At 43.3% G+C, this 22,181-nt stretch overlaps 1 protein-coding gene across 4 annotated transcripts in view; it reads left to right on the plus strand.

The window, feature by feature from the left end:
* Nucleotides 1-5,409: 5,409 nt before the first annotated feature.
* ESYT2 (extended synaptotagmin 2) overlaps nt 5,410-22,181 on the plus strand; it is a 68,896-nt gene continuing 52,124 nt past the window's right edge. For 2 of the 4 annotated variants that reach the window (XM_083406197.1, XM_083406198.1), the window contains exon 1: nt 5,441-6,013. In XM_083406197.1, the coding sequence (XP_083262323.1) occupies nt 5,633-6,013 (381 nt within the window). In that variant the 5' untranslated portion in view covers nt 5,441-5,632. Of the gene's footprint in view, nt 6,014-22,181 lie in introns of all 4 variants that reach the window. The other 2 variants (XM_083406199.1, XM_083406200.1) reach the window with 2 other exon arrangements.

Consider the following 22,181-nt stretch of genomic DNA (forward strand, 5'->3'; position numbering starts at 1 on the left):
TTTTAGAGGAGAAGAAGAAGAAATAGATCTCTCCGCCTTTTTTAAAAAAACTTTTAAAAAACTAATGTTCCACCATCTGCAAGGCGAATTATGTTCTTTCACGCTTGTGCATTAAAAATACTAGCATAAAGGCAGCAGAAGAAGAAAACAGACACAGCGCTGGGGTGGAGCCAGCACCCCGATACTGATGCAAATACAATTGCCGCCCCGGGCATCAGATCGATCATATGTTGAGCCGAGAGGAGGATACAACTCGTCCTCCTCGGCTGATGTGATATTTACAACCGCGTTGGGGTACCGCCCTTCACAACAACTGTGGCATTTATTATAGAAGAACAGTTGAGGCGTAGCAAAGGGTCGTCTTGTGACACCTTAAAAGCCAAAAAGTATATTACTGCATAAACGTTGGCAGGCTATAGGCCAATTCATAAGGAACGTTTTGTGGGCTACAGTCCACGAACTGTGCTGGTTAATATGTGATTTGTGAGTCGGGAAGTCATTTTAGGTAGGCCAGTTTTCTGTCAAACCCTACCCCCCATGCCCCGTCTCTTTGGTTTATTTAAATTTTTATATACCGCACTTTCATAAGAACTATAAAAACATTATACAATAATAATGACATGGGGCGGGATTCAGTAACATGCCGATAAACACTGGTTGCTTAAAAAAAACCAGTAATCCCCAAGGCTTGCCTGAAACATTCAGTTTTTAAAAGACATCTAAAAGCAGATATCTGTATGCAGTGGCGTAGCGTGGAGAGTGCAGGGGGGGCCGGCTGCACCGGGCGCAACATCTGGGGGTTAGGGTTAGGGGGCGCAAATCCACAGGTTAGGGGGCGCAAATCCACGGGTTAGGTGGCGCAAATTACTTGCCTTGCCCCGGGTGCTGACAACCCACGCTACGCCACTGCCTGTATGACTCTTGCAGGACTCCTATTGGCAATGAGTTTTACAGTTCAAGGCCTTCCACACTGAAGGCTCAGTCCCTGGTAAAAGTCAACTGAACATCAGGGGCACCTGGGACCACCAGGAGTACCCTATAAGAAGATACCTGCAGATGATGTGCAGCATAAGCAAACAGGTCTGTAAGGTACCTTGGGCCCAAGTTGTTTGGGGATTTGTGAATTAACACAAAAAAACTTAAACCTGACCTAGTTGGCAATCGGCAACCAGTTCAGCTCCCTCAGCAAAAGAGTAATATGTTGCCAGTAACCTGCTCCTGTGAGCTGTCTGGCTACAGCTTTCTGTATTAGCTGCAGCTTCCAGACCAGGCATGGGGAGAATCTTACTGTCTGCTAGTTATAGGAATATTATTTATGTACTAATTTTAAATAATCCATAAAATAATCATAAAAATATAGCGAGGCAGAGTGCAACATAAACAGATAAAATCAACAAAAGATCAATAAAAGCATTATTTTTATGGATGTATTTTATATAATTATCAATTATGTATTTTTGGCTCTGGGAAAGTGTGCTATATAAATGCTGAGTTCTGCTGCCTGATTTGGAAAATGCTTGATTTATTCTCATAGCACATTTTACATAAATAAATGAATGTTAAAACACAGCAGAACATGAGGTTCACTTGTGGTGAGTTTTGGAGGTCACCCCTCTGAGACCAATATCCATGTTGAGCATGTGCTTTTTCTACAGTTCCACACAAAACGGCTTAGATTGAGATAGGTAGAAGGTAGATCTGCCTCTGCAGTAGATCTCTGGGTGATTTCCAGTAAATCAGCAAGGGTTTGTTTGTTTGTTTGTTTGTTTGTTTGTTTGTTTTTACTTCCAGCTGTTTAGTAATGACAACAACAAGATGACTTCCACCCCACCTCTCTTAAATTATGCTGCTGAAATTAAAAAAGCCGTGAGGAGGTTAATCAGGAGGCGATTTTTGTGTGTGTGCAGAAGACTGTGAGCTCAGTTCAGTTCTTGTACTATTAAACACATTTAATAGTAAATTCTTTTTCCTGAGTTTTAGAAAACACATAATAAAAGTAGAACAATATATACAAAGTTCATTAGAATAATGTCTACAACAGCATTATGTCTGAAGAAGTGTGCAGTGCGTTAGATTACAATTAATAATAATTATTTTTATTTATTTATATCCCGCCCATCTGGCTGGGCTTCCCCAGCCACTCTGGGCGGCTTCCAACAAAATATTAAAATACCGTAATGCATCAAGCATTAAAAGCTTCCCTAAACAGGGCTGCCTTCAGATGTCTTCTAAAAGCCTGGTAGTTGTTGTTCTCTTTGACATCTGGTGGGAGGGCGTTCCACAGGACAGGTGCCACTACTGAGAAGGCCCTCTGCCTGGTTCCCTGTAACATGGCTTCTCGCAGTGAGGGAACTGCCAGAAGGCCCTCGGCGCTGGACCTCAGTGTCCAAGTGGAATTTGGAATACAAATGTTCAATATAAGCAAAAGTTGCTAAGCAGAATTTAGGCTATTAAGGTATGTCCTTCACAATGGAACCTGACTCATTGGAGGTTGCAGTAAATGTCTACCCTGGCTCTAAATGCTTTAATTCTAAGTGTTTGTCTTCAAATGGACCTCAAATGGGTTCTTGTCTTCAAATGGCTCAAATGTGTAAACCACCTTGTGTATAATAAAATAAAAAGGCAGTATACAAATTAAAAGTGGAATGAAAAAAATATGAAATGATGTATACCCACCCCATGCTTACATTCTACGTTGTTCCTCTACCATCTCAGTCTTAATACCTCAATGGTACTACAAGTCATGAAGGAAACAAGAATCTGGCTCTAGTCTTAAGGAGCAGTCCTTGACAGAATTTATAGGGCAGCTGGTAGTTTATTTCAATTAACCCATTTTTATTACTACTAAGGGCCATCCCAGAAAACTGAGGTTTTTTATCTAACATCCAAGAGAATCATACATAAATATAAACGGAGATAAAAATAAACAGGCAGTGTAATTGCAGACCTAGGAGAAAACAATTGTCATGGCAGAAGATTGACATCACTTTTGATGGCAGTGGACTTATAACTGACATATTTAACAGTCAGACAAAAAAAAGTCTTATGGGAATTTGTATCCTAAGAGCAGCTGGACAACAATCCACTGGGGAAAATGCTCTCCTGGGATCATTAATTTTGAGCAGCTCTGACTAGTGCTTTTCACCTTACAGTATTTTTATTTATCCCAAGACCTGTCAATATATGGGGAGGGCTTGGAGCACATAAAAAGTTTGCAACTAATTTGTTTGACCTGAGTGTCTCAAAAAGGCCTGCAGCACAGCACTCCTCTAGTGTGAATAAATCAGCCACCACTTTCCTACTCCTCTCAAATATCCCGAGGTCATAATATGTCCCTGTGTGACACCTGTGCAAATCTCTTAGACATGTTACACAAGTGAACTTCGCTGAAGTGACATCAACTATCCTCTTGCATAAAGAACTAATGGTCTGGTCCTATGCATGTTTAGAAAATCCTACACACAGAGTCCTCCTATACACAGAGGTGTAGTTAGGACTTAAGGGTTGCCTCAATTCTTTAGGAACAGTGAGGAACCTACTAAGGACAAATTGGAGGAATATATATATAGTTGTTTGAACTCACATTTGGTTGAATGTACATAAATAGACCATAGGAATGATCCACCAGTCGGAGCCAAGTGCAAAATAGTGGCTCAGTGGGACAGACTGAACATAAGGAACAGGCTGCTTCTGACAACACACTCAGCCCAGGAATTTGGTTAATGGCTGTGTACATGCCATATATTTAAATAACATTTAAAGCACATGACTTGCACAAAGAATCCAGGGAACTGTAGTTTACCTGTCACAAAGCTACAATTTCCAAGACCCTTAACAAACTACAATTCCCAGGATTATTTGGGGGAAGTCTTTATGTGCTTTAAATGTATGTCTGTATTTAAATTTCTATACGGCTCTTCATCCGAGGAACACATGTATGGCATGTATGCAGCCTCAGAGTTTATAATTATTTTACAGCCCCCCACCTGACTCCTGATTCCCCCTCCCCAAAAAGAGTTCCTAGCATAGGATCCAAACCTAGGGGCCAAGGTCCCTCCATCCTCCCCCAATAAAATATTTGAGGGGCCCTCCCCCACAAAAAGTTAATGGGCATTGCGTATTGTGATTCATTAGGCAAGGTACGGTTTACCTGCCCCCCCCCCAATATTTTATTGAAGTTGGCATCCCTGGTTCCTAGTTTCAGCAATATAATTAAGGGAGGAATATCTTTTAGCTGGTCTTAATGTCAGCCAGTTGGGAGGGAGTCAGAAACCCTTGCCAATTCATTCCAAATATCCCAGAGATGCACCAGGAGATCCCAATCGACTTTCTGTCCTCTGGGGAATAGTCAGTGTCAACACTAAGGTAGGAAAACCAAACAGATCTTGGGTGTAAAGCGCCTCATGGGTTGGGGAAAAAACCAAAACCCTAAGCCATGCACCTCCTGTTTCAAGTGTGGCTGTTTAGAGGGACATTTTCCAAAAAATTATGGGATTATCCCTGGATTGAGCAAACCTAATTTACTGGGGGGAAAGAAGTGAGATAAGAGCGGGCTTTTTGGGGGGAGCGCATGTGGGTGACGCTACTTAAAACAGGATCTCAAACAGCTTCAAATACACATTAAAGTCAGGTGTGGACAAGTCCGGAGTCTCCATATTCACATAGCTGTCAACTTTTCCCTTTTCTTGCGAGGAATCCTATTCGGAATAAGGGGATTTCCCTTAAAAGAAGGAAAACGTTGGCAGCTATGCATATTCAGTGTGAAATAGTACAAATCCAACCTGACCATCATCACCTCTGATAAATATTACAACCCCCATAGGAGTTTCCAATCCCGGTCTCTAAAATGGTGTAACAATTTGCACGAATACAAGGCAGCACACAGAGCAATAGAATGTGTAAGATAAAAAGTCAGGCTCTACGTATGCACGTAAGACTCAATGCTCTTTTGACGAACAGTTCAAACGCTCAAATATAACGTGCATCTGGGTCCCGTCTCCTTTTATGGAATTGACGGCGGTTTTGATTTTTTTGGGCGCGCGCGCCTGCGTGCTACGCTGGCGGCTTCACGGGATGCTGACCAGCAAGCGGGCGGTGCCATAGGGAGACCACTTGCTGGAGAATCTTCCGTAGGGAGGGCGCCGTGAGGGGTGTCTTCTCCTTGGGGTGAGGCTTTGCTCCGATTACGTGACGTGGGCCAATAAGGGGCAGAGAACCGAAGAGGCGGGGTAGACGGAGGAGGGGCCTCTCTCTTCAGAGCCCCGCCCCTCCTCCGTCAGGCAGCCGTTTCTTCTGCTCCTTCCCATCCCCCTCCCGTCTATGGACTGTCCCACAAGTCTCCGAAGGACCGCCTCCATTCTTCCCCCCCTCTCTTCCCGAGGGAATGGCTCGCTCCGGGCTAGGCGGGTCCTTCCTCCTGCTCCTCCCCCCGCCTCAGAAAACCCGGAAGCGGAGGGAGGCGGGCGATTGTTGTTGTCACTCAGCAACTGTGAGGCGGGAGCGGCGGGGCTGAGCGCGCGCGCGCCTGAGAGAGAGAGATGCGAGGAGCCGCGGCGGCTGCTGCTGGTGGTGCCTCCCGCGCCCTGCCTCCTCTGCGCCCGCCCTCCGCCGCCGCCGCCGCCGCCCAGAGAGCATGAGCGGCGCAGGGGCCCAGCCGCTGCCGCCGAGCCCCTCCGGGCCCGGCGGGGATTCCCAGCCCTCGGACCCCGCGGAGCCTCCGGCTGCTGCTGCCGCCGCCGCCTCTCCTCCTGAGCCGCCGCCGCCGATGCTGAGCGTCGACTTGCCCGCTCTGGTGTCGCAGTTCGCGCGGAGCTTCGCGCTCATCTTCCCCGTCTACGTGCTGGGCTACCTGGGGCTGAGCTTCAGCTGGGTCCTGGTGGCCCTGCTGTGCGTCTTCTGGGTGCGGAGGCACCGGAGCGGGAAGAGCTCCCGCCTGGGCCGGGCGCTCGCCTTCCTGCAGGACGAGGAGCGCGCCGTCAGGCTGACGGTCTCCACGGGAGACCTCCCCGCGTGGGTGAGTTGCGAGGGAGAAGGGCGGCGGGCGGCAGCAGCCACACCTTCCTTATAGCCAGCCCCAGAGGGCGCCCCCTCCCGCCCGGCCACGGCAGCCGCCCCTGCAGGGTGACCCGGGGTGGGGAGACTCTTGGGCGCTTCCCTTCCCGCCTTCTGGGCCAGGTGCCGGGGCTCCAGCTCCCTCCCATGGCTGTTGCATCTGCACCCAGTTCCCACCTGGCAGGAGCAGCCCATAATCTTGTGGGCGTGTGTAGTGGTCTTCTTCAGGGCTGCTTTTGCAGGCTTGGGTAGTCTACCCCTCCCTCTGTGGGTTTAGCCCCCAGGTCCAGCTAACCCGCAGTCAGCCCGTTGCCTCTGGCTTGGCACCTTCGATCCTGCCACCGCTACCAGCCCGCTTCTGTCCTGCCAAGGAAGGAAACTTTGCTGGGGTTGTGGTCCTAAACCATACTCCAGAAGTAAACCCAGTGGTTGTGCTTGGGCTGCTTCACACCTTGCGTCAAAAAATGGACCTCTGTGTTTCCTAGTCTGGAATCTCTCTCAAACAGCATTCAGTTGTCTGGAAACATGCAACCAGCCTGGGAGCCTTGACCAGTAATCGTGGGTCTTAATCCAGGAATGTGTGTCTACTTGCTGCCCCGCCCCGCCCCCCAGTCCGTGTTTTTCTGGGAGGGTTGGTACCTTTCCTAACTCCCGGAGAAACAAATAACATAACTTGGCTTTTTTGAGAAAGTACTGGAGGGTATTTCTCTGAGCCCCACAGTTAGCTTCATTGCAAATAAATAAGTGTTCTTGCACTGACAGTCACACCCTAAGCAGCATTCCTGCTTGATCCACCTCCTCTCCCTGTGCTGCATAGGATCTGACATTTCCATCTGAATCCTCAAGGCTTGCATTTATGGACTTTGGCCTGTTATGTGCACACATACCTTAGAGTACCTGTTTAACTGAAGGTTTGTAGAAAGAAGAGCAAGCAGTGTGTATTATTCAGTTCACCACACATGTTGTTCTTTTTCAGCTGTTAACTTGCACGCTTTCAGGCTGATCACATTCTTAAGAATTTAGACAAGCTTGCTTTCCTTAATAACTGAAGATAGCAAAGAGCCTTGTGAGAACTTAATGACTAACATGTTTATTATGGCATAAACTTTCATGGACTACAATCCACTTCATCAGATGTATAAAGTGAAATCCTGAGTTGCAGGGACATAGTTGGAGATGGGGAATTGTAAACAGTGAGGTCACCCCAACCATGTACCTGCAAAGCAGGTTAGCACTTTGTGCATTTGGGGAAGCAGATTGTAGTTCACAAAAGCCGATGCCATTAAAAGGTGATGCCATTAAAACTGACATCTATTAAGATACCACAAGGCTTTTTGTTGTTTTTGCCACGTGAGACTAACATGGCTATTCCCTCTGGAAATTTAATTAAATAGTTTCTTGTGTTCCCAAGAAGAGCCCTGCTTTTAAATGTTTCATCTCCGTTAGTATCTGCATGAATTATGGCACAGTAATTTGTGGGTGTGTCTTCCATATATTCACTAGGAATCGTGCAAGCCAGTCTTCAAGACTCTTCTACCATTTTATTAAAAAAATAAAATAATCCCTATTTTTATGGATTGGTATGTATTACTAATACACTTTCAGTATGACATGCATTTGTTTCTGCCCTAACTGCACAAGACGCTTATACAGTGTGATTTATCAAGGTGAGCTGAGGAGTTGCCAATCTGAGGACTGGTTGGGAGAAATATTTCTGAGGGCAAAGTACAGGCCTCTGACAGCTGCTTTATATTTTAGGGGGGCTTGCTCACTTTGGTAAGGGATATGAGAACTTGGACTGAAAATCTTTGTTTGGTAAGCAGAAGGGGAATAGGATCTGTCTATGGTTTGGGGCAGGGCTCATCCTACAGTTAGGCTGAGTGAGGCAGCAGATGCAGGCAGGGAGTGGCTGCAAGGTACTGAAGAACAGTCCTGTGTGCACCATGCCTACCTTGCCCTGCACCCAGTAAGCTAGCCTTTAGATGCAGTGAAAGATGCTGTTTTGTGGCTAGTGTCGAAGAAAAAATCAATTGCCACCAGTACATCTTGTCTTTTGCCTCAGGCAAGCCCCTTTTCAGGGAGCAAGTTCATGCTGTTACATGTTATATATACGTATATACATATACATATACATATACATATATACAATATGTACAAGGAGAAGAGTATTTGTTAGTACAGATACTTGATTGGGATTTCTGGTGATTACAGTGGATCTCTGTGTTGAGAACTATTCTTGGGTAACTAGAAAATCCAGGCTAGGTAGTGTGTTCTGCAAGAGAGATTTATTTTCCAAGATGGCAGGGGTCCCAGATCTTGTCCTTAACAGTGGGGCATCTCTCTTCTCCCTCCTGTAAATCTTTTGTTTTCTTCAGCCATTCTCTGTGTTATTTGTAACTTCTTAATAAAGCTTGATTTTGTAATACAAGTCGCGTTGCTAAGAACAACATTAACTGTCAGTATTGGACTGTCTGTTGCCATTCTGAAATTCTGCTCCATTATGAAAGTAAATCCTTAACTAGGAACTTTCAGATTCCCTAATCATTTGTATGGTTTATCTTTCTTCAAGGTGCTGAGGGGCTGTAAGTCTGTAGTCTGTAAGAATTCACTGGTCTGTGAAGCAGGTGCAAAAAGAGATTCCCCAAATGCAATAACATAAATTGTATATAAAATGTTGTGTGTATGTGTTTATATGCATTTTTATGGGGCTAGAGTCCATAGTTTTTATCAGATTCTCAAAGAGGTCCATGACCCCCAAAAGGTTAAGAACCACTGATGTAGAAACTTTTAAAAAAGATTTAGCTGCAGATTGATGAAAGTTTCCCCCCTGTTAGGGTGCAGTCATGACCCCAGTCATTGCCTGGCTGAGCTTAATTGAGCAGTCAGGCTACCTGCTATGCTTGACGACCTGGGTAGAAAGTGTGTGTAGTGGAGGCAGATTGTTGTATTAGCCTGTAGCAGTCAGGCCTGCTTGGGATCACATGGCTCTGCTCCTTGCTGCCCAGGAATACCTTGTTTTGGAGCTTTCTGCTGGCATCTACCCATCAGGTGGCATCTACTCATCAGGTGGAATGGGGAGTTTTGAATCAGCAGAACTGTCATCGCTGTCATTACTCTTCAGATGTAGGCTGGCATGGCTGGGCAGAGGGATTCCTCTGCCCTATCCACCACCATGCCATAGTCTGCAGCAAAGGGGGTTTGCATTATTCTGTAAATTTTGCTGTGTTGAAGGATTCTGTTTAAGCACAGATTTGTAAAATGTTTTAGGTAGGCCTAAGTTGAACTTCAGGCCTTGTTGTTAGGAATGTTTTTGCTCTACTAAATAGGGGTCCATGTTTTGGTGATGCTGAGTTATGGCTCAAAAGGATTCAAATATTTAGGGGGGGGGGACAACCTGGCTAAGAAATCAAGGCTCATAGTCATGCCCCTTGTTTTGCCATGGTGCAATGTGCCAGATTCGTGGCCTGCTTTTGTTAGCAGATCTGTGTTTCTGAGATGACTGAACGAAAGCTTCCTGTTGGCTCACACAGGAATGAAACAACTGCAGTAGAATGTGGTAAATCTGGGAGTGGCAGTGGTTGTCTTGGCAATGGAGATGTTTCTCTGTTCACAGGCACTTCAGGTTTTTCATCAGTATTTCTGTGTAGATGATGCTCAGAATACATGTGTAGTATTTCCAAATCTAGATTGTTGCTTATTTTTATGAAATGTGTAGAAACTTTAGAAGGGTCATAGAACATGACACCTTAGAGAAGGAGATTTACAGTGTAATCCTTTACATGTCTATCAAGTAAGGTACATGAAGTTCAACCCAACTTATTCCAAAGTGTGTGTAGATTATTGAGCCTTAAATTGAAGACCCCAGCTAGGTGGTTTAATTTGGATTTGGAGAGTTCATCTCTGTTGGTGGCCTTGAACCAAGTGTCCCATCACTTGGCTTAAACCAACATGCCTGAAAGCTGCTAAAATATCACTGAGCCCCTTGGAGAAATGACAATATATAAAGCTACAAACTGAGTTAATATTCAGAGATATGCAGGTAGGAGGACATTTTAAATTTAGCTTGGCAAAGAACAGCTGTTAAATAGATGCTCACCAAGGTGCAGGCTGATCTGAAGAGAACCAGAATTTAAGCCTGTCATGTATGTCTTTGTAAAGGGTTTAAAAGTTATATTAAACTAAATAATAATGGAATTTAGCCAATGCTTTTCAGATACAAAGGTAGCACACAGTTAAAATTTTGCAGTCCTGCTGTAGTGGAAGTTGGTGTACACCTTTGTTTCAAGGTGGTATACAAGATGTGTTGACATGAGAAGGATCCATGTTAGGACATGGGCACAGTAACCGTGAATGTTGGAATAGGAATTTATTTTGGGATCTGCCAATTTTTGAGACTAGTGTAAATCGAAAAGGGTATACAGTATTTGGGCTAGATTGATACTTTGATGCCGAATACTTGTACCAATATACTTTGTTGCTCTGCAAAACAGCCAGGTATATTAAGCCCTTCCAAAATTGGTCCTAGATATATTGTCAGTGCTAACATTTCTGAGAGACTAAATCATGGGTTTTGCAGATTCTAAGTTCTCCTAAGCTTTGCTTTAGGCTGCTTAATGAAGCATGGGCTTCACAAACTACAATGAAATAAGAATACTGCTTGTGCTGCTTTGAATATGGAGAGAAAATTGTCCATTGTAAATATTATGTTTCCTCCCCTTCTTTCTCAGTGGGTACAAAGTTATGGTTTGTGGTTGGCAACATAAATAATCTTAGGTAGCAGAACTAATGATGAACAATTTTAAAAACTACTTCGTTGAACATTTGGTAAACTATATTTACAAATTGTTTGTCAGCCTACATCTTCAGTTTGATTTTTATTCATCCAAGATTGGCCTCAGTGGATAATCAAGACTTCTTTTTTGCAGTGAAATGTCTGGTCTACAGCCGTATCACATTTGCATGGAACCAGTGCCATTGAATGACAGGGCATCTCAGTAAATAGGTATAGAATTGAACAGTTAGAGTTTAATATCCTGTTCCTAAACAAGTTGCATCCAGGTCTCATTAATTTTGGTGTGTTGGTGGTGCTGTGATCATATATGTGTTATTTAGGAGTAAAAACCTTTTTTCAAGGTTGATTGCTGGAGGAATACTGGTCAAAATACAGTAGTAACGTCTTTGTAATTTAAACAGATACAAACTTCTCTTGCAGAACTTGTGTGTTTATAAGAACTTCTGGAAGAATCACTTAGAGTGGCATTCTCTTGTAATGAGTCAGTGCAGTAACACTCTCCCCCCCCCCCCCGACTTCTGGTGCAGCTGTAAAATTTCTCCCAGTAAGTTAGACTTCCTTTCCTAACCATGCTGCTTTACATGTCAGTTACATTTATTTCAGTGCAAGTTATTTGTAACTAAGAGTGTGCTTTCTTTAAAAGTGAGTTTTGTTGAAATTTGTGAGACGTCCTAGTAAATATTCTTGGTGGTGTTCTAACTCGGTTGAATAAGTGTACAATGAATTTGTTACTAAAAATGAGACTGTAGTTTGTCTTTGGCTGAAAATAACTGTCATATGATGAGCATTACATTGTCATTTGGCTGTCCTTATCGTATAGCAGCATGGCTTAAGCAATATATTTCCGCTAGTTCAAAGGCAAGCTCCTTTGCATGTCAGAGTAATTAGATTATATCCGCTAACATCTGTAGAAAGCATTTTTTAGTTGAATCAGATTCTTAATAATGAAGATATTAACTAGTGCAATGCTTAGCATACCTCTTCCTAATGCTATTTTCATAACCTTTATATTCCATCAGCTAGTTGTCAACGTGACTGTCCTTACTCAAGCTTGGCTGTGTTGTGTGATTGCGATACAGCACCAAGTGTTAAATTGAGCCTTGTGTATTTCAGCAGTCCTTTTTTCACCCCAAGCCTCTAATAGTGTAGTTCTAAAAATACGTGGACTTATGCCTTAGCATGTTCCAAATAGCTAAATTCTGCAAGAATTAACAAAGCTGTGACCCAGTGAGATGGTGTTAGCCTGATGCTGAGAGGAGAGGAATAACACTTGAATATGCTTGAACATGGATGTTCAGTTACCAGGTATGCATGCTTGATTTTTCTCAATAAGACTTTGCCAGTGTGAAGTGCCACATGATACTTTCCCTGTAATTAATAATGGAAACTTTTTATGTCCTGCCTTATGCTCACATGACGAAAGTATGAGAGTAGCTGTGCATATCATGTGATTCAAACATCCTTCCTGTCATGCTGCACTCCACAGTAGCCACCTCTTCAAATGATGTTGTAATGCAAATGTTCTATGGCAGAAGTTAATAATCCAGCGAACAAATTTAAGGTTCCATAAATTGTGTGAGGTTTTGGTGTGTGTGTGTGAACCTGCTGATAGAGTAGATAGCATGGCTTCGTTTCTGGTTTGTTGTGATGTTAAACCTCCAGTTGAAATTCATTCATTCAGACTTTAGAAAGAAGCTACGGCTTATCTGTCAGTTTGTGTCTTCACTAAGCCAACTAATGTAGACGTGCTTGTCCAGTTTCTTGCAGAGCGTTATTAACTTGTGGAGCACTTCTAGGCCATGCGTACAGTGCAGGTACCACTTCTATTTGTTGTGGTATTTACAGTCTGCGTTTGGTTAGTTGTTAAGTGAGCTATACCAGGTCATCTGTGAATTGCCATTGCTTGTGGTATTGAAATTGAATCTCTGTTCTCAAGTTATTTTAGTGGAAAATAGCTTTCATCTTGTGCCTTTACTCCCTTCCAAGGCTTTCTCTCCCGTTTAGAAAAGAAAGCATCTTTAAAATGATCTTAAAGTTCTGTCACAGGTGCCCCAACTCCCTTTCCCCCCCAACCAGTCAGTCCTAGCTTCTACAGCATCCCCTACTCTTTTATCTTTATCTGCTTATATTTTGTCTGTTGACTTAGATCCTTGGGAATATGCGAATGGCACCACTTCCTCAATTGTTTTTGAGACTTGAATTAATGTAGCACTGCACATAAAATCTTGCCAAATTGCATTCCTGGTTGCTTCTGAATTCTTAGTGCTGAGATTGCTAAGAGTGGTCTGATTTGTCAGTACTGTATTTTGAAGTTTAAAATATGCTATGTTGGCTCACAATACTCCAGATATTTTATTTTATTTATTTGATAAAATGTATATATTGCTTAATTGACCAAAAAACCCTAAGTGGTTTGCAAAAACAGCGTAAGATATTCCATAAAAATACAGCTAAAATTAAACATTAAAACAATTTGCCATAACATTTTTCAAAACATTCCTAAAGTGAGAAGTTTTAAAACAAATATACCGTACATTACATGTTAAAAGTGCATCTTAAAATTGCGTGTCTGGGCAAACTTGCCCAATTTTTTTATTAGGCATTGAAAGCAATACAGTGAATGTGTCTGCCTAAAATTAATGGGCAGAGAATTCCAGAAAGTAGGTGTTGCTTCACTGAAAGGTTGATGGGCATTATGTTTGATGGGCATTATGTTTCACAATTTGATAAAAATGCAGCACTGGTCTCACTATCTAATTCTGTAGTATTGTACATTTTAAGCATTTATTTATGCAGTTTCAAGAAATTTTGCTTACTGTACCCTTGTTTTCTTGACATCCTGCAGACTTGGTCAGAATTTGGCTGGCACGCTATTTTGAAATAGAGTACCTGACATGAAATTCAAGCAGCTTTGATTTAATATGCTGTCAATCCAGTTGTTTCTAGGGATTGGCAAAACAGCATGGGAGCTGAATGGCAGATTTTTCTTGACAGATTATATGTTTGCATTTGTGTTGCTTATATGAATGTTGCCTTAGGAAAAATGACTGTACTGCTCTTGAAACCAAAATAGATCTAGGTGGTATAGTCAAAGCACCTTTTCATATCTCTTGCTATTTTTACTTTGTTTGTTTGTTCTGGGTGTTTTCTCAAAACCTTGGTTCTTCAGCCATGTGTCAAACAGCAGGCATAATCATGGGCCTGCAGAGAGGCCAGGGGATCAAATAATTAAACCCAGAGCCCTAAAGGCAGGACACTCAAGGTATCCAATGTGATCTGTGCAGCAGAACAAGTCCCCAAAAGATTAGCCCACCTTATCCTAAGAGTTTGCTGCAGGCAAGAGTGCAGAAATGAACAAGATTCCCCATATCAGACATGCCTGCCTGCAGCCTTCAAATTTGATTTCCCCCCCATCTTTATTAGGTTTAATTAACAGCAGATTCACATGTATGATACTTCACAAAACAACAAAAATAAATCCATTCGTTCCTATGCAGTTCATTAGCAGCCTTCAACTTTGACCGTCTCTTGTCAACCCAGGGGCACTGGTAAAGTTTCAGAGGTGTACAAGAGTCAAAACTGTTCAGATTTATGCTGTTGAATCTCTGGACCAGGAGTCAGCAACCTAAGAGCCAAGGCAGTGGTGTAGCGTGGGGGGGTGCAGGGGGCCCCGGCCGCACCGGGCGCAACATCTGGGGGTTAGGGTTAGGGGGCGCAAATCCACGGGTTAGGGGGCGCAAGTTACTTGCCTTGCCCCGGGTGCTGACAACCCATGCTACGCCACTGGGCCAAGGGGCCCATGGGGGTCGTTTAACCGGCCCCCGGGCTGCCCCCGAACTGAGCTGCCTGCTCGGCGAGCCCCTGCACACTGCACTAAAGCAACATGGCACGGAGACTCGCTTCCACGGCACCGGAAATCACTGGCGCATGCGATCCGGCTCATGGAGTGAACCGGCCCAGGCAAGGTAAACCTTGCTGACCCCTGATCTCCACTATAAAACACTAAGGGAATAGCTTTTTGTACGGGAACATTATTCTAGCCCAGCTGAGTCTGTAACCTGGATTTGGTAGTAGCATTTTGGACAGGCAAAATGGCAGGGAGCGTGCAGTTTAGTTGGAAAACACGTCCTTTGGACGCAGAAGCCACCCCAGTTCAATTCCTGGCATTTCCATTTAAAAGGACATCAGGCAGTGGTGATGGAAGAGACCACTACCTCAGTCCTTGGTAGTCTGCCAGTTCCAGCTGAAAGTGGACAGTACAGGTCTGACTTGGCACGTGGCTAGCTTCATATTTATATATGTTCATATAAATACTGTTATCTCCTCTGACAACGCTGGGTAGACAAGTCCAAAATACATGTTCATGAATCATTAGGGACACTTGGTAGTGTATACAAACTTGGCCTCTGGACAGAATGTATTTCAAGTAAATATTGCTAAGGGTGTGCCTCTTCCTAAGTAGTTTCTCAATGTTACAGTACTTGCTATACTGCTCTGTTAAACTGAACTTTCACTTCTTTTATCTCTTGGTTCCCTGTGCAAAGGAATTAGGTTTTCTCTAAGTTTTTGGTGATGCCGCTGTGCTCCCTTTATTGCTTAAGTGTAGAGATTAATGGTAGTCCCGCCCTCATTTTTATGGCCGTATGATCACGAATAGTTCTGTTTCGAAATTATTGCCTATAGACATATATTCTGCACTTATGGCATGGGAAAGAATGGAAAGTGTTACTACGGGCAGCTTGAATAGGAGTATAGCATCTAGATCAAGGGAAGTTATAGTGCCACTGTATTCTGCTCTGGTCAGACCTCACCTGGAGTACTGTGTCCAGTTCTGGGCACCACAGTTCAAGAAGGACACTGACAAACTGGAACGTGTCCAGAGGAGGGCAACCAAAATGGTCAAAGGCCTGGAAACGATGCCTTATGAGGAACGTCTAAGGGAGCTGGGCATGTTTAGCCTGGAGAAGAGGAGGTTAAGGGGTGATATGATAGCCATGTTCAAATATATGAAGGGATGTCACATGGAGGAGGGAGAAAGGTTGTTTTCTGCTGCTCCAGAGAAGCGGACACGGAGCAATGGATCCAAACTACAAGAAAGAAGATTCCACCTAAACATTAGGAAGAACTTCCTGACAGTAAGAGCTGTTCGACAGTGGAATTTGCTGCCAAGGAGTGTGGTGGAGTCTCCTTCTTTGGAGGTCTTTAAGCAGAGGCTTGACAACCATATGTCAGGAGTGCTCTGATGGTGTTTCCTGCTTGGCAGGGGGTTGGACTCGATGGCCCTTGTGGTCTCTTCCAACTCTATGATTCTATGATTCTATGAATCTTGGTTCAGCATCCAGTCTCTGTGTGTCTGTGTGCACTGCAATATATGTTGTGACTGAGGAAGACGGTTTGGTCAACACCCTTCTGTGTCCCAGATCTGACCTGTAGCTGCACATTGCGCAGGAGCCATCGGGGTGATCTTAAGACTTGCTGAATTGTTAATGCAAAATAATTAAACGTAATTTTGGTCTCTATAAAACAGCTTTCAAAAATGACTGCCCCTCCCTCCTCTCTTTTGCTTTGCTTGCTTCTGTCATTTATTATATTAATGCTCTTATTTGTATGAATCATGTTAGCACGCAGTCTTGAGTTCAGGGGAAAAAAGTCTCATGAGATGTGGCTTAATGACTAAGCCTTTTTCAAAACTAAGCTCTCCCATCTGCCTAGAAATAAAATATGTACTGCCATTTCTCTGTAAACAATATGTCTTTGCAGTTGTTTGCCTCTTTCAAAAAATGGTTTAACTAAATCCCAGTCAAGACGGTTGCTGCGTAGCAGTAATGGTATATGTTTTTTAGCATATCCAGCTACATTGTAGGAAACCAAATTGCCCGTTGTTGTTGAAGGTAGTAGGTAAGGTAAAGGACCCCTGGACGGTTAAGTCCAATCAAAGGCGACTATGGGGTGCAGCGTTCATCTTGCTTTTCTGGCCAAGGGAGCCAGTGTTTGTCCACAGACAGCTTTCTGAGTCATGTGGCCAGCTTGACTAAACTGCTTCTGGCGCATGGAGGACTATGATGAGTGCTAGGGCACATGGAAACACTCTTGACCTTCCCACTGCAGTGGTACCTATTTACCTACTTGCACTGGTGTGCTTTTGAACTGCTAGGTTGTCAGAAGCTGGGACAGAGGAATGGGAGCTCACCCCATTCATGTAAATAATAAATAATAAATTATAGAGAGATCTGGATTGAAAACAGCATGCCTCAATTCCAGATTGAGGAAAAACTACATTTTTGTGCTACAAATGGGTTAGAGTGTCCACTGCTCTAGTGTTTACCCCAGAGTAGCTTGTTTATCATTGGAGGCAATACCACAAATGTGGAAATCTGTAGTACAATTGCACAATGTGGATTACATGAACATAGATGCCAGACTATAACCGAATATGTATTTGTAGTATTTCTAGCCCACGTTTCTGTTCAAAAAGTAAGTCCAAGCTGGGAAACAAAATATTAGCACCTGAAATGCAGTATTAAAACATATGGTAAAACCCTCATAAAAATGTAGCTTTTATATCAGCATATCTAACAAAATTTTAAAAAGAAGAATTGACTAAAGAAACTTTACTTTCGCTTAACCCAGCACTCTATGGAACAATAATTGTAGTTCTGCTGAAGCTCCTTAGAAAGGGAGTTTCAAGAGTTAGGGTGATGTAACTCAACCCTAGTCTCTGCTCAAGTAACTGCTGGGGAAGAGTTCATTCAGGAGAAAATGCTGTATAAGTTACACCAGGAGTCAGCAAACATTTTCAGCAGGGGCCCGGTCCCCTGTCCCTCAGACCTCCTGGGGGGCTGGACTATATTTTGGAAAGAAATATATGAACGAATTCCTATGTCCCACAAATAACCCAGAGATGCATTTTGCATAAAAGGACACTTTCTACTCATGTAAAAACACGATGATTCCAGGACCGTCCATGGGCCGGATTTGGAAGGCGATGGGGCCGGATCCGGTCCCTGGGCCTTAGTTTGCCTACCAATGAGTTACACCATGAATTGTACCCAGCAGGTAACAGGCAAGCAGTGCAACAAAATTCAGTGCATTTTTGGCAGCCCACTCAGAATAGTAGGTGTACAGCAAGGCTGTTCTAGAACACGCTTATTTAGAAATTGTAAGGCTTTAATCGGAAGCATTTGCATGCTGTAGGGATTTCACATTTGAACATGTAAATTCCGCTTCTGGCAATGGCCAAATGACCGATAAGTTTGGGCAACAAAATTTGAAGTGTGTAAGAAGAAACAGCGGGTTACAGAGGGTTGTATCTAAGTGCTAGCCTTGCTCACAGTAGATGCACTGAAGTTAATGGACATGGCTAACTTGGGTTCATTCATTTCAGTGGGCCTGCTCCAAGAAGATCTTAGTCGGATTCAAGCTAGGATATTTAATCACCTGTTTTGCTTTTTGCTTTACTGTGCTCAATATGCAACAGAAAATTACCTGATTTGGAAGTGGATTGATTCATGGCTGCAATAACTGGCAATCACACATTTCACATACTGTATACTTCACATGTTTGTTCATCCCCAACCCTAGGACAAAAGCTTCTGTTCACCCCAGAAGCAGCCATTGCTGTCTCCTCGCTTCTGAGAGCTTAGCCTCTCTTTAGCATTTGGTACTGCTGGGACAACAAACAAACAAACAAACAAATCTCTTTTCACTCCCTGCATCTTTATTTAGGGATTTTGTGGGGCAACATTAGATGTGCTATTTAGGCACTTACTGGTGCTTTGCCCCACAGCAGGTTTTACGATGGGGCCATGAATGTATTTGGAATAGAAAGGAGTCCAAATTTTACGCAGGATAAAAAAGCAACTTCTGCCTGCCTGCGCCGTGTTTTCCTCAATAGGCTGCTCCAGCTCAGATGTGCCTGATGTTGTGCTAAGCTAAGCAGAGCTCTTCCCAAGAGACTGTCATTCCCCTGACTTATGTTGAGCACTTTTTTGTTGTTGTTAATTCGTTGAGGAAGAGGTACCGTATTTTTTGCTCTATAAGACTCACTTTTTCCCTCCTAAAAATTAAGGGAAATGTGTGTGCGTCTTATGGAGCGAATGCAGGCTCCGCAGCTATCCTAGAAGCCAGAACAGCAAGAGGGATTGCTGCTTTCACTGCGCAGCGATCCCTCTTGCTGTTCTGGCTTCTGAGATTCAGAATATTTTTTTTCTTGTTTTCCTCCTCCAAAACCTAGGTGCATCTTGTGGTCTGGTGCGTCTTATAGAGCGAAAAATACGGTATGTTTCTCCCTATGTATCCAGCCTTCACTGCCCAGAGTAAGGCTGTATGGATTGCAGATAACTGTAAAGGGTACATGCCAGACAAGAACGGAAGGACTGTAATACACCATCTGTATCAATTAGTGTTTTGTTAAGTGCTTCTCTTTTTGGTTCCTAGAAGGGCTACAGGGTACCGAAGGAGGAAATGTGTTGAACCTCTTGCAGTGTTTACATACAAATTGAGAACTAGCTGCCTGCGGATGGTTGACGGTGTTGTGATATCTAGGATATGTTTGATGCCTAAAATAGAACAGAGGCTTGCATTTCTCATGGTGTTTGAACATGCTGTAAAACTTGTCATAGCTTAAAATAATGATGCATTAGAATTAGAGGTTCGGGGAGGAACTGGCAACTGAAGCACACAGAAGAGTATTCAGAAGAGGAAAGGAAGATAGCTGTTTAAGGAACCAGTGGTACCCACAGCACAGTTGCTGAAGAGGAATGCTCTTGTCCAGAGCTCAGGTCAGCCTGGAAGAGGATGCTATAAGGCCCTTGTTGCTGCTTAGACCTCCCAGGTGGGGTGGTTTAGGTTCTGGAGTGTTTAGATGCTGCCGCCTCCTGCTCTGCCTTCCCCCTCGGCTGATGAAAGCCCTCCCCAGCCTCCATTGAGGCTCTCTCCTTAGCAGGAAAGGGGAGGAGGAGAGCCCCCTCCTGAAGTGGTGGAAGTCAGGACAGAACTCAGGTTCCCCTCTTTCTTTCTTTCTTTCTTTCTTTCTTCTCTTCCTACGCTAGGGCCTGCCGTTCAGTGTATACATTGCTCAGCTATTATATCAGGCAGCTTCCTGCGTGTCGCCATTTCACTGTTGAACTGATAGGCATTCAACTTCCTGAGTGCTCTCTGTTGGAGAGAATAACTTTACAATTACCTTAAAACATGTATGCATCACTTGTTCATAAACTGGTCTCTTTACATTTCCGCTTATTGTTGTAATCTTATGTTTTAACCCGGTGTAAGCTAGTCCATGACTTGTTGCTGAAAGAGTTTTTTTTTAATTGTAAATGAAAAGGTAATCAAAGCCACAAAGCTGAAGGGGTAAAAAGGAGTTGTGTCTGAAAGGGGCTAAATACAGTTGTCTGAAAGGGGCTAAATACAGTAAATGTTTTGCAAATGAGGGTTTTAAGAAAAGTAGCTGATTGGTGGTTTAGAGACTTGAATTCCTATAAGCTGAAATAGTTAAAAAAAATGTGCTAAAAACAACTACAACACCTTTTTCAGTTTACTAGGTTTGCTTCAGAGTTAAGAGCTACACAAAAAAAGGTTATGTAAAAACAGCAAAGAGCTCTGGCATTACTTTACTAACCATTGTGGACAAAATGGCTAGAACACTGAGGAAGATCTCAGCTATTATATAAATATTTCAGGTTATTCCATTCACTTCTCAGTTGCTTCCCAGGTAGATCGATTCTAGTGTCCTTTAGTTAGGGTTAAATTCTAGTTTTCATTCAGAGCACAGAAGGTACACTTAATTTTCTGAAGCATAAATGAATAGCCTAAAAAAATTCTGTGGAGACATCACCCTTTTAATACTGTCACTGTCTGTTTGTTTTAGACTTGATTGCCCCATGTGTTTGAACTCTATATAAATAAAATATTGTGTTCTAGTACTTAGAAGCACCCGGTATACATTATTGATGGTTCTCATGTACTTAAGCTCATTACGTATGACAACTGTTTGGAGCAAATAGCCCTTTTAGTGAAGGTGTTACAGATTTGAGATGAAATAAAAGTCTATGAGCAAGCAAATTTTAAAATCCTTTATTAAAGAAACAATGTCTATGACCAAGCAGATTAGAAAATCTTTTATTAAAGTAACAGTGTCTATCAGTCATCCTTTTTTTTTTTTTTACCACAATGAGCCAGCACTAGCAGTAAAAATAAAACCAACTAAGCTTGAAGAGAACGAGGCCAGCAAATTGAAGTGGTTTTTTTATTTGTGGACTGTCAGTAGTTTTAAGAAATAGAACAGTGCGGATGTATGCACTTGATCAGCCATAGGCAAACTCCAGCCCTCCAGATGTTTGGGACTATAATTCCCATCATCCCCAGCTAACAGCAGCAGTGGTCAGGGATGATGGGAGTTGTAGTCCCAAACATCTGGAGGGCCTGAGTTTGCCTATGCTTGCACTTGATCATTTAACTATGGATCAAAGTTGGTTAGCAAGCCATAGTTATATCTGTGGCTTCTCTACTGTTCTTTTTAACCGTAATTAAGGCCACTGTAGGTAGATTGGTGGAAATTTGCATTCAAAAGGAGGGAGAGATGGTACATATATACAGCTGCCAAGGTTCTAACTATGGTTATGATGGGGCTTGATAACAAATATCTGTCAAACATTTTGAAATACAGTGGTACCTCTGGTTATGTACTTAATTCGTTCCGGAGGTCCGTTCTTAACCTGAAACTGTTCTTAACCTGAAGCACCACTTTAGCTAATGGGGCCTCCCACTGCTGCCGCGCCGCTGGAGCACGATTTCTGTTCTCATTCTGAAGCAAAGTTCTTAACCTGAGGTACTATTTCTGGGTTAGCGGAGTCTGTAACCTGAAGCGTACGTAACCCGAGGTACCACTGTACAGATAATCATTTTGTGCAGGGGTTCCATTCCTGGGCCCTGGGCGCATCAGTGGAGTGTGCGTAAGCCAGCCCTGCTATGCCCCCATTCTGCCCTCTTCTCAGTCGCCCGTCAGTTGGATGCACGCAAAATGGTCACTGCCTGTAGAATATAGTTCAGTTCAGATGACTTTCCAAACCATGGTCCTTGAGGATAAGATATAACTTGTGTGCACGCGCACACTTGTTTTCCTTTCAAGCACAACTTCACTTGGTAGTTTAGCAAAGCATAGGTTGTGTTTACATCTGAACACTCTTTTCCAGGCTTGCCCTCCAAACCATGACCAGAAACCACTTCAGATTATGGTGTAACTGACCGATTTGGACAGTGCAATGATTTACGATTAGTGCTAAACTGCAAACGGTGTGATGATTTTGTGGGTGGGCAAATGCACAAACCTAGATGAACC

Source organism: Podarcis tiliguerta (assembly GCF_965153285.1).
Source record: "Podarcis tiliguerta genome assembly, chromosome: 12".
In the NCBI taxonomy this organism is placed as follows: domain Eukaryota; kingdom Metazoa; phylum Chordata; class Lepidosauria; order Squamata; family Lacertidae; genus Podarcis; species Podarcis tiliguerta.